The 11,651-nt window shown below is 54.5% G+C and overlaps 1 protein-coding gene across 1 annotated transcript; it reads left to right on the top strand.

Moving 5' to 3' along the window:
• The first annotated feature begins 8,228 nt into the window (after positions 1-8,228).
• Positions 8,229-10,574, top strand: PGAM2 (phosphoglycerate mutase 2). The gene is made up of 3 exons (XM_032305640.1): positions 8,229-8,723; positions 8,840-9,020; positions 10,369-10,574. The coding sequence occupies exons 1-3, from the start codon at positions 8,310-8,312 to the stop codon at positions 10,533-10,535; spliced, it is 762 nt and encodes a 253-aa protein (XP_032161531.1). The 5' UTR covers positions 8,229-8,309; the 3' UTR covers positions 10,536-10,574.
• Positions 10,575-11,651: the final 1,077 nt, after the last annotated feature.

Raw genomic sequence — 11,651 nt, 5'->3', positions numbered from 1 at the left:
CTCAGTCCGGCACTTCCCAAGCCCACGGTTTACCTTTTACGAGGGCTGCGTTACCCCTGTGTCAGGCTGTTAGTGTCTGTCCTCATGATTTTGGGTCACCTCTCCGACCCAAGGTTACAAACAAACGTTTTTCTGTTTTCTTGTAGAACATGCATTTTACACCTAGGTGTAGGATTCATTTTGAGTTACTTTTGTTGTAAGTCTGAGGCTGAGGTTGGGCATCTGGTATCTGCACATGGATGTCCAGGGCTCTGGCACCATCTGGCGACAAGACCATCTTTTCCCTCCCAGATTGCCTTCGAGCCCTTCCTGAGACGTCCGTTGGCTGTTTTCGTGCGGGGCCATTGCTGGGTTCTCTTCTGTTACTCCCTCGCTGTGCCCGTCGCCTCGAAAGTACCATCCCGACCTGACCGCCCGGAACTGGGGAGCTGGCGAGAGTCCCCTGACTCTGTTCTCCCCACATTGTTCGGCCTCCTCCTCTCCTGACTCCGCAGCGATTTTAGAGTCCGCTTGTCTGTCTACGAAACACTACTTCGGGACTCGCAAACACAGGCTGTCTCTGCTCCTGTCTGCTTGACTGCGACCCTTCCGTTCGGGTTGTACGGTTTCCAACAGAGACCCTGGTGCACTCTGTTGGGTTTGCGCCTGCCTGCTGCCGTGGCAGATGCTCTCGGTTTCCAGTTGGTCACTGCGAGCACTTGCAAACCCGCCGACCCTGGTGCGTCGCTGTTGGCCCCGATACCAGACAGAATCACCTTTAGTGTAGATTTCTGGCCATTCCGTCTGTCCACGCCAACAGCCCTGCCGTGTGTGACTGCGAGCGATTTCAGGTCCCCTGCTACTTGCTTGTGTGGCCTTGCTGGCCTGGCCAGAGCCTCCCGGACGCCGCAGGCGGGCGTGGGCCCCTTTGTCCAGCACCCAGTTGTGGGCTCGGCGTTTCCCCACTAAGATGACGTTAGGGGTCTGGCCTCTGTAGGTGCCCTTTGTCTAGTGGAGGAAGTTCAGCTTTATTCCTAGTTTTCTGAGTGTTTTTGTCAGGAAGGGGTGTTGGATTTTGTCAAACACTTTTTTTTTCCATTCAATGAGATGATCGTGAGTCATTTCTATCAAAAAATGTAACGTTCTCCTGATACGATATATTAACCAGATTTCAGAGTTAACCTCCCAGCATAAATGTCGTGGTGTACAAAGTCCATTTTATTTGCTACTGGAGTCTCTGCTGAAGTTTGTACACAACAGGTCCTGTCTGCAGCTGTCTCTGATGTCTTTGATGAGTGATGGTATCAGGGTCTTTGATACTGTTCACTTTGACCAACGTGCCTTATATTTACGGTGAGTTCCTTGAAGCCAGCATGGGATTGGGTGATTATTAAAAGTTCAGAGTATAACGTGTCTTTAATTCACCGTGTTTGCCTGTGATATTGTGATGCACAGGGCACCTGGCTGGCTCAGTCCGTTGGGCGTCCGACTCTTGATTTCAGTTCAGGTCCTGATCTCAGGGTCCAACAAACCGGCCCCGTGTTGGGTGCCTGCTCAGTGTGAAGCCTGCTTCTCCTTCTCCCCACTCCTGCTCTCTCTCTTTCTCTCTCAAACAAATAAAAATCTTTTTAAAAATATATTTATAATATTTATATTTATATATTTATATCTGCATGTAATATTTATAGAAAAATATTTAAATAGAATAAAAAATATTTATAAAATATATTTGGTCTTCCCGTCCACCTCCTGGCCAGAGTCCTGAATCCCATGCAATGTCTCAGGTGAAAAGAGTGTCTTTTTTCCAGTGAGGCGCTCAGGATGGGGCCAAGATTAGAAGCCCAGCCCCAAGCCCAAGGGAGGGGAGAGGTGCTGGAGATGGCCATAATCAGCCATGCCACGAAAGTCCCTGAAGTGCGGGTCTGGAGAGCTGCTTGAGTGGGGACACGTCCTGTGCCAGAGGCTGGAGCACCCCAGTTCCTCAAGGTTGAGGAGTAGGCGCTGATGCAGTCGGGACACTTCAAGACCTCACCCTACGCACACCGTCATCTTTTTGAACAGGCCTGTTACCATGTTCTTTACTGTATAATAAACTGGTAAATGAAAGAGTTGTCCTGAGTTCTGGGAGTTGCTGAGCAAAGTATCAACCCAGAGAGGGGCTTGTGGGAAGCCCGATCGGTGGCTGACCTGGTGGAGGTATGGGAGAGCAGCTGGGGCTTGCCGTTGGCATCTGAAGCAGGGGTAGTTTTGGGGGACTGAGCCCTTCCCTGTGGGGTTGAAGCAGTCACCAGGGACATGGTGTTAGAGCCAAGAGAGATGGTGGGACCCCCAGTTCTCCTCGGTGGAGAGCTGCCTGGTACGGTGTGGGCAGTCAGCGGTGTGAGGGGTAGAGTCTGAGAGTAGAAACAGCCTCGTTTCCGTTAGCTGCTGTGCAGACAATGCCCGTGTCTAAGGCCAGACCCTTCCCATTTAATGAAACTATTGCATGGTTTGGGGTTAGGCGAGCAGTTGTTCTCTGTTTCTTCTTTCCTGCCCTGCTGCTCTCTCCCTGACTGCATTTCTTTGTAGATACCATTTTTATGGGGCTGCCCACGTGGCTGTCAGTGAAATGTCGGCCTTCGGCTCAGGTCTTGATCCTGAGGTCGAGTCCTGCATCAGACCCCTTACTCGGTGGGGAGCCTGCTTCTCCCTCTACCCCTCCCCCATTCTTGTGCTCTCTTGCCTGCTCATTCATTCTCTCAAATAAATAAAATCTTCAAAGAAAAGTATTTAGTGGCTCTAGGAATTATAGACACACTTTTCGTAGCCTGTTTAGGATTGACATCTCACCACTTGGTGTGAGATGGAGTGCCTTCAGCGCCGTGCAGGTCCCCTCTCCCTTCCTGTTGTAGTTCGAGTCCCTCTACATACACTGGAACCCCCAGCGGTGTTAGAATGACAAATTCTAAATTTATAATTTATATATATATGCAGTTATAAATTAAGTTTATATTATACATAAAACTCAAGTGTAGGGGATGCCTGGGTGGCTCAGTTGTTAAGCGTCTGCCTTCAGCTCAGGTCGTGATCCCAGGGTCCTGGGATCGAGCACCGTATCGGGCTCCCTGCTCAGCAGGAAGCCTGCTTCTCCCTCTCCCACTCCCTCTGCTTGTGCTCTCTCTCTCTCACTGTGTCTCTCTCTGTCAAATAAATAAATAAAAATCTTAAAAAAAAATAAACAAGTGTAGCTATGTGTACATACGTATATAGCTAAACTTCACAATGAAAACTGCCAGTTATTTCACCAGGAACAGATGGGCTTATTCAGGAGTAAGAGAATTTCAATCCCAGACAAATATGCTGGGCAAAACCCTAAGCAAGTCTGGGAACAAGGAGAAACGGGGTGACTCGGGAGGGGCTGTTATGAGCCCAAAGTGCTTGCGACGGAGGAAGCTGGGAGCGGGAAGTAAGCTGTGGCCCTGGGACAAGGGACGTGTCTCTCCCTCCTGCAGGTGTCGCAGCCTCTGGCATGGTCCAGTCCAGGTGAGGGCCCTGCGGGCTCTTCCTGTCAGGTCAGCGGTGGGCCCAGGGGAAGGCCGTGAGCGCCCCCTGCCGGAGCTCCCCCATCTCGGGGGGGGGGGTTTCCGGTACTGATTTTCACTATATATGTGGTTTCTCCCCATTTTTAAAAAGATTTATTTATTTGAGAGAGAATACAAGCAGGAGGGGCAGAGGGAGAAGGAGAGAGAATCCCAAGCCTGATTCGGGGCTCGCTCTCACGACGCTGAGATCACGACCTGAGCAGAAACCAAGAGTGGGCGCCGCACTGGCTGAGCCCCCCAGGCGCCCCTGTATGTGTATCTTAACAATTTATGTTGCTCCTTCTGTATTCTTGATGTTCTCAGTTTCCCTACGACCCCGTTTCTCTTCTGTCTGGAGAACTTTGTTACTATTTTCTTCTAGAGCAGCTGCTCTAGGTGTGAATTCTCTTACTTTTTCTTCATCTGGGGATGTCTTTGTTCCACCTTCGTGTTCCGGGGCATTTCTGTTAGGTATAGAATTCTCAGGCTACAATTTTTGCGTTTTGACAGTTTAAAAATATTGTTCTGCTTCCTTCTAGGTGTGCATGGTTTTTGGTCTGGCAAAGAATGGCTCCCGGCATGAAGTGAATCATTTTCCTCTGGCTGATTTTGGCATTTTTTCCTGGTCTTTAGCCTTCATACGTCTCATGGTGATGCGTCGGCATGAGTTTCAGTTCTACGACACAGTGCTATCGCCGTAATCACCATGCTTTGCCCTGGGTCTAGACTTTCTTTATTTTCCAGACTCTCCCTATTTCCCCCACCCACAGTCCCTGAAAATTACTTTTGTGCTCCATTGCCTTCTGGATCGGACCTTCTTCTTTTTTTAAAGTTCCCCGTGTAAGTCGTACCACACAGTATTTACCTTCATCTGGCTAATGTCCAAGAGATAACACACTTGAAGTCCATCCGTGTTGAGGCAGACGGCAGGATTTCCCTTCTCCTGACTGAATAGTATTTCATTGTGTATCACACATACGATACGTGTGTATATGGACAATGATAAGTGTGCATCACACCTTTATCCACTCCTCCGTTGATGGACACTCAATTTCCGTCTCTCCCTCTTGGCTGTCACAAATGCCACAGTGAACATGGACCGCCGATGTCTCTTTGCAATTCTGTTCTCATTTTCTTCAGCTACATACTCCGAAGTGAGATTTCCAGGTCATAGTTATTTTTCATGTTTCGAGGAAACTCTGTACTGTCTTCCAGAGTGGCTGTACCTGCCTGCATTCCCAGCACGGTGCACGGGGGTGTGGATGATTTCAGCAACACTTGTCATCTTTTGTCTTCTCGGTGATGGCCATTTGAACAAGTACAAGGGGATCTCCATTATGGTCTTGATTCGCATTTGCCTGGTGATGACTGGCGAGGAGAGTCTCTTCAGCACCTGCCAGGACTTGCTTCCCTGGGGTCAGGATGGGGCCTTGGCTTCCAGGTACATGTGGCTGCATGACTTTGCAACTTCTAAGCCCTTCTGTGATGCCCTTGGCATTTCCCAGGCCCACGTTCAGGTCTAAAATCACGATCTAGGAGGCTCCCGAACTCACTTCCTTCTCTAGATACACTAAATCCACAGGCACAGAGAAGCAGTGCCCTCTAAAAAGAAATCCAGAAACCAGTTGAACAATTGCTACGAATTGGGCACATGTGAAAGTACACACAGCAATCTGTGTCACCAGTGTCTGCCTGGAAGGAGCTTGTGTGCGTGTTGCCACCCTGGCTCTGACAGCTGCCTTCCAGAGGCCACGTCCCTTGATCACCCATTTCTGGTGGCCCCATGAGGCTCGCATGCACAGGTCCCACAGGACCATTCAAAGAAGACACCATTCTTAAACAGCTCTCTGCCCGGGGCTCAGCACAGAGTATGCAGACTGAAATCTTATCTCCCAGGCTTTCCATGAAAGAGGACTTTGCTTACTTTAAAAGCTACTGTCTGAGGTTCAGCCTTCTAATTTAGCACACATCTAAGGCTGAGCCTCCCCTTTGGGACCCTGGCAGGACCTGGCACACTTTCAACCACGGGGAGCCACTGAGAAGAAAGAAGGTGGCTTGGGCCATTGCGAAGGTTTGAGAGAACCAAGAGTTTGGAGTTTGGGCTGGTTGACTATAACAAGCTTCACCCCCTCATGAGAGCCCTCTGTCAGGGTTCAGAGAGACAGTTGTTGTATCAAAGACACAGAAGCCAACACAGAGAGTCCAGGAAAATGGACAGAAGAATAGGTTCCAAACAAAAGAACAAAACTCCAGAAACAGACCTTCATGAAATGGAGATTAGTGACTTAGCCTGATAAAAAGTTCAAAATAGTGTCATAAAGATGCCCACTGAACTCAGGAGAATTAGGCATGAACAAATGAGAATTTCCTCAAAGACATGGAAACTCTTAAGGAAGTACCACACATAAACCACAGAGATGAAGGCTACAGAAATGGAAACGTATTCAACGGAGGGTTCAGCAACAGACGACGCAGAGCAGACTTGACAGTACAATGGAGCTCATCTGTTTAGAGCAAGAGAAAGAGAAATTGAAAAAGAATAGCTTAAGGGGTTTGTGGGGGCACTCCAAAGAACCAGAATGGGTGTTACAGAGTCCCAGAAAGAGGAAAGAGAGTGAAGCTTCTTCGAAGAGATAGCGGCTGAAAACCCCACTACCCTGGGACAAGAACTGTGTGTCCAATCCAGGAAGCCCACAAAGTCCAAATAAGATGAGTTCAAAAAACCCACACTGAGACCCATTTTTTTTAAGAAGATTTTATTTATTTATTTGACAGAGAGAGATCACAAGTAGGCAGAGAGGCAGGCAGAGAGAGAGGAAGGGAAGCAGGCCCCCTGCTGAGCAGAGAGCCCGATGTGGGACTCGATCCCAGGACCCTGAGATCATGACCTGAGCCGAAGGCAGCAGCTTAACCCACTGAGCCACCCAGGCGCCCCCCACTGAGACCCATTTTAATTAAGTTGTCAAGAGTTAAAAATAAGGAGTAGCTTGAAGTGTCTTAGAGTATCTTACTATTAAAAGCAGTGAGAGAAAAACAACTTTTTACATGGGAGTGTCATAATACTTTCAAAGTGCTGAAGGAAAAAACAAAAACAAAAAACTGCCAGCCAAGAACACTCCACCTGGCAAAGCTGTCCTTCAGGACTGAAGGAGGGAGAAAGAATTTTCCAGAAAAGCAGAAGTTGATGGAGTTCATCATCACCAGACCAGCCTTATTAGAAATATTGAAAAGGGGCGCCTGAGGGGTGCCTGGGTGGCTCAGTGGGTTAAAGCTTCTGCCTTTGGCTCAGGCCATGATCTCAGGGTCCTGGGATGGAGACCCGCATCAGGCTGTCTGCTTAGAGGGGAGCCTTATCCTCCCTCTTCCTCTGACCCACTCATGCTCTCTCACTCTCTCTGTCAAAGAAATAAATGAAACCTTAAAAAAAAATAAGATAGGGGCGACTGGGTGGCTCAGTGAGTTGAGCCTCTCCCCCACTGAACAGGAGCTTCCTGCCTGGCTCTCTGCTGGGCCCCCAGGGCATGACTTGCGGTAGAGGGGACAAAAAGCAGACCGCATAGCGGTGTGGCTCTAACAAGGGTAGAGCCGCAAGGCCTGCCTACATGTGGCGCTGCAAGGAGGAGGGTGGCCTCCACTCTCCCAAATCTGAATGTAGAGGTCCGGTCCCCAACACCCACCTCGGCCCATGCTCCTGTTGGACATGAACCACACAGCCCATGGCTCTGTGGGGCATGCCTCTCAGATTTCTTTGAAAGGTGGTTTCGGTGGGGAGGGGCAAGCCTGAGCCTGGGTGATGGCGGGTTGGGTGGGAGAGTGTGGCAGCAGCATCCTCAGCTCCCCTCTGGCCCAACCCCTCCATCTCCCCTGGCTGTCCTGGGAACAGTGCTGGCCGGCTCAGCTCAGCCCCCTGCCCACATTACGGCCTCGTGCCCCTCCTGCAGGGCCCAACTGCTGGCCCCCACCCACTCCCCTGGCTCTGCCCACAGGGACCTAACCTTTCACTCCCTTCTGTTCCTCGAGGGGACTAGTGGAGGTGAGGTCACCAGGCCCACCTCTCGGCCTGGCCATGGGCCACAGGCCCCATCGGTACTCATCCTGCGGGCAGGGCAGAGGGAGCTGGGGAGGGGGGCCAGAACTCCTGGGGAAAGCCCCCCTCTGCAGACCTCATGCCCAGCTGAGCAGAGCAGAGCCACCGGGGGAAGCTCCTGGCCACTCACAGGCTTGCACGTGCACACACATGCAACAAGTGACATGGACACACATGTGTACACATCACACCCAGGCACACTTGTGCCCACGCACGTGTGCACACAGACGTGTACATGGGCAGACACAGACTCCTCTTTACACAAGCCAGCTGCCTTGGCGGAATGCAGGCTCGCTCGATCCCAGTTATGGTGATGAGGACCAGCCACTGGGCGTGTGGCCCCCTCCTGCCTGCAGGGAGGAGCGAGTGCTCAGAAACCAGCTGGGTTCCCGCCAGCAGCACCTTTCGGGCCTGTGGGGGACTCTGCCCCTCATGCCCCATCCTGCACGCAGCCCCACCCAGCCCCGGTGTGGGTGGCTGCGCGGGTGGCTGCTGGGGCTATTTTAAGGCTGGCTCTCGGCCTGCCCTCCCCCTAGGCTTTGCTACTGGCCACCTGCTGCCGCCCGTCCAGCCTGGAATGCTGACTGGCAGTTGGTGTGGGGGCGGGGGGGCTGCGGACAGACTGTTATAAAACCGGGTGTACCGGGAAGGCCGCCGTCCCTGCCTGCGGCCCCAGCGCCACCATGTCCACCCACCGCCTTGTGATGGTCCGGCATGGCGAGAGCACCTGGAACCAGGAGAACCGCTTCTGTGGCTGGTTCGATGCGGAGCTGAGCGAGAAGGGGGCCCAGGAGGCCAAGAGGGGTGCCCAGGCCATCAAGGACGCCAAGATGGAGTTTGATGTCTGCTACACGTCAGTGCTGAAGCGGGCCATCCGCACCCTCTGGACCATCCTGGACGGCACAGACCAGATGTGGCTGCCCGTGGTGCGCACCTGGCGCCTCAACGAGAGGCACTACGGGGGCCTCACGGGGCTCAACAAGGCTGAGACGGCCGCCAAGCACGGGGAGGAGCAGGTGAAGATCTGGAGACGCTCCTTTGACATCCCGCCGCCCCCCATGGATGAGAAGCACCCCTACTACAACTCCATCAGCAAGGTGCGCTGCCTGGGACACCGGGGAAGGGTCTAGGGTGGGCAGGGCCTCAGGGATGGCTCGGGCGGGGATGGGGTGCTGGCTTTCTGGGGAGAGAACAGCGGTGTGGATGACCCCAGGAGCGGCGGTATGCAGGCCTAAAGCCCGGGGAGCTGCCCACTTGCGAGAGCCTCAAGGACACCATTGCCCGGGCCCTACCCTTCTGGAACGAGGAGATCGCCCCCCAGATCAAGGCTGGCAAGAGAGTGCTCATCGCGGCCCACGGGAACAGCCTGCGGGGCATCGTCAAGCACCTGGAAGGTGAGGCCCATCCTTGCAGGGGGTGTGGGAAGAGGCAGGTTGGGGGGGCCGACGGGGCACATGCCCTTGAATCACTTGGCTCTCAAGTTCTCATCTCAGCTACATGCCCCCTGCCAGACAGCTCTGCACACGAGCACTCAGGGTCAGGAGTCAAACTGTGAACTAGGAGGACTAAAAAACCACTTAAAAAGACTACTTAGCAAAATGTTTGTTTTACTCATTTGTGTACTGGGACACTATATACAATGACTTTCCTTCTGGAGATTGAGGGTGGAAACGTCTGCTGCTCCAACCCGGGCACAGAGGCCTGGGGCTGGCTGGGCTTCCTGGACATGAGCCTGGGAAAGATGGTAAGGCCATGCCCAAGGACGCCCAGGCCCTACGGCCAAAGCAGGGCTGTCTGGCCCCAGCTCTACTGCCGTGTGGCCCTGGGCAAGTCACTTCACTTGCTGGATTTCCACCACCTTCTCTGGGGTTGGGGGAGAGCTCATTAGGCCCAGGGCAGGGGAACCCAGGCCCTCAGCTCACACCCACGCAGGGAAAAGGTAAGACCAGTCAAGAAGGTGCAGGGGTGCAGCTGTCCTCGAGCCCAGCCTGCAGGTGGGTTCCCAGCAGGGAGCCTGGCGCGCTCCTCCACTGGGCTCTCTCGAACACTCACAGACCTTTGGCCTTTAGGCCTGCTTAAGTGTGGAAAGGGAAGAAGGCCAGTAGGGTGGGGAGCCCCAAGCCCCCTGCTCTGGAGGTCAACAGGGAGCTGGCCAGAGCACAGACAGGCGGGCCTCTGAGGCCTGGCCAGCCCCAGTCCACCCTCAAGACCACCTCGTGTCCCTGCTCTCCAGGGACTGGGTCTGGGAGAGGAGTACGGAGGCCAGTCTCACTGCAGTCTCCCACCGCCTGGAGAACGGGGAAGTGGGAGCTGGGGTGCCAGAGCCGCAAAGGTCGAGCTGCTATTCCGGGCCAGGGGCTGCAGAGGCCGGCAGGGTCAGGTTTCCCTGGAAAACCTCGCCCTTTCCATCCATAGCCTCCCCTCCGCCCTGGTCACAGGCGGCCCTGCTCGCTGTCCCTCCACCCCTGGTTGTCAGGAGCACCCCTGCTCCTGATGGCTGGAATTTAGAATGTTCTAGAAACCAAACAGAAGAGACCAACAGCACAGCCCCAGGTCTCAGTGGCTTCTGGTTCGGGGCACAAGGTCCCGGTTTACCATGCTATTTCTGCAGGCCACTCAGTCTCTCACTACTGGCTCGACCGTCTCCAGGGGCATCTGTGTGGGGGGCTTGCTGCGGGGGATGGGAGGGCTGCTGCCTGGCTGACTGGCCAAGAGGATTAAGGACCTGTTCCCCTGGTCCAGGGATGTCGGACCAGGCCATCATGGAGCTGAACCTGCCGACGGGGATCCCCATCGTGTACGAGCTGGACCAGACGCTGAAGCCCACCAAGCCCATGCGGTTCCTGGGGGACGAGGAAACCGTGCGGAAGGCCATGGAGGCTGTGGCTGCCCAGGGCAAGGCCAAATGAAGGGTGGGTTTCTGGCAATAAAGGCACCTGCTCCAACCACCTTGAGTCTGGTGTGGCCCCGGCATGCCCAGCTCCAAGGCCCTGAGCAAAGGGCTCCACAATCCCTGCCCCAGTGCCCTCAGGCCCTGCCACCCACCCGATTAGGTGGGAGGGGCCCAGAAACCAAGGGCAGGAGTCACATCCCCGAGCCAGGCTATCAAGTACCTTATAGCAAGCCCCGTATGGTGACAGCCACCTGGTAACCTTGCCCAAGCATCAGGGTGCCTGGGGTAACCCAGCTGTCCCCAGTGAGTGAGTACTGCAGTGAGGACACCACCTCATGGCCAGCTTCCCTCGGGTGGGCTGTCCCTGCCGTCCCTGTAGCCCCAGGGTGGGCAGGGTGAAGTGGTACTGAGCCCCACCCCCTGGGTGTCCCCATAGCTGGGGACATGCCCACCACTGGCCTCTGAGCTGACAACACGGGACTCCTGGGGCCTCCGTAGCTGGGGGCGGAGAATCAGGGCTGGTGAGGCCTGCCTTTGCAGCCTAGGGGACAAGGGGGCCATCTGCCAGCACCCGGGGCCAGGGGTCCCAGTGCAGCCATCACCCCGGCTGCTCCTCCCTGGCAGCCACCAGAGCACAAGGGGAACGGCAGCTCCTGACACCTCACTCGACACTTGTGCACGCACTCCGTACGGGCAGGGAGGGCGGCCGCCAGCCCCTCCCAGAACATGGAAATGCAACAGGCTGGCGTGAGTCACATCTTGACATTTATGCCTCTCCTAGTGGCCACAGTCGGCACACACACCCGCACACATCCCCACACACCCCGGAAAGGGTCGATTTTCACACGACGGCATTCAGGCCACAGTAGGGCAGTGCTCACTCTGGAAGCAGACACAGGTGGCCTGGGATGGACAGTGTGTGACAGCAGGCATTGGCCCTCTGGTCACTCCCCCGGAACCAGAATCCGGTGACAGCACACACCGGGGCCGGCAGAACAGGGCGCACCACATGGAAGGACGTGGGTTTGCTGATCACACACTCAGATGGGGGTTCGGTCATCCCTGCGCCACTTCGCACAGTCTGCAGCCCCGGGTGGAGGAACGGGGAACGGGGACATAGGGCAGGACCGAG

The sequence above is a fragment of the Mustela erminea genome, chromosome 11, assembly GCF_009829155.1.
Source record: "Mustela erminea isolate mMusErm1 chromosome 11, mMusErm1.Pri, whole genome shotgun sequence".
Taxonomy (NCBI): domain Eukaryota; kingdom Metazoa; phylum Chordata; class Mammalia; order Carnivora; family Mustelidae; genus Mustela; species Mustela erminea.
Note: the sequence above shows the minus strand (reverse complement) of the source record. Positions and strands in the feature narration are given on the sequence as shown.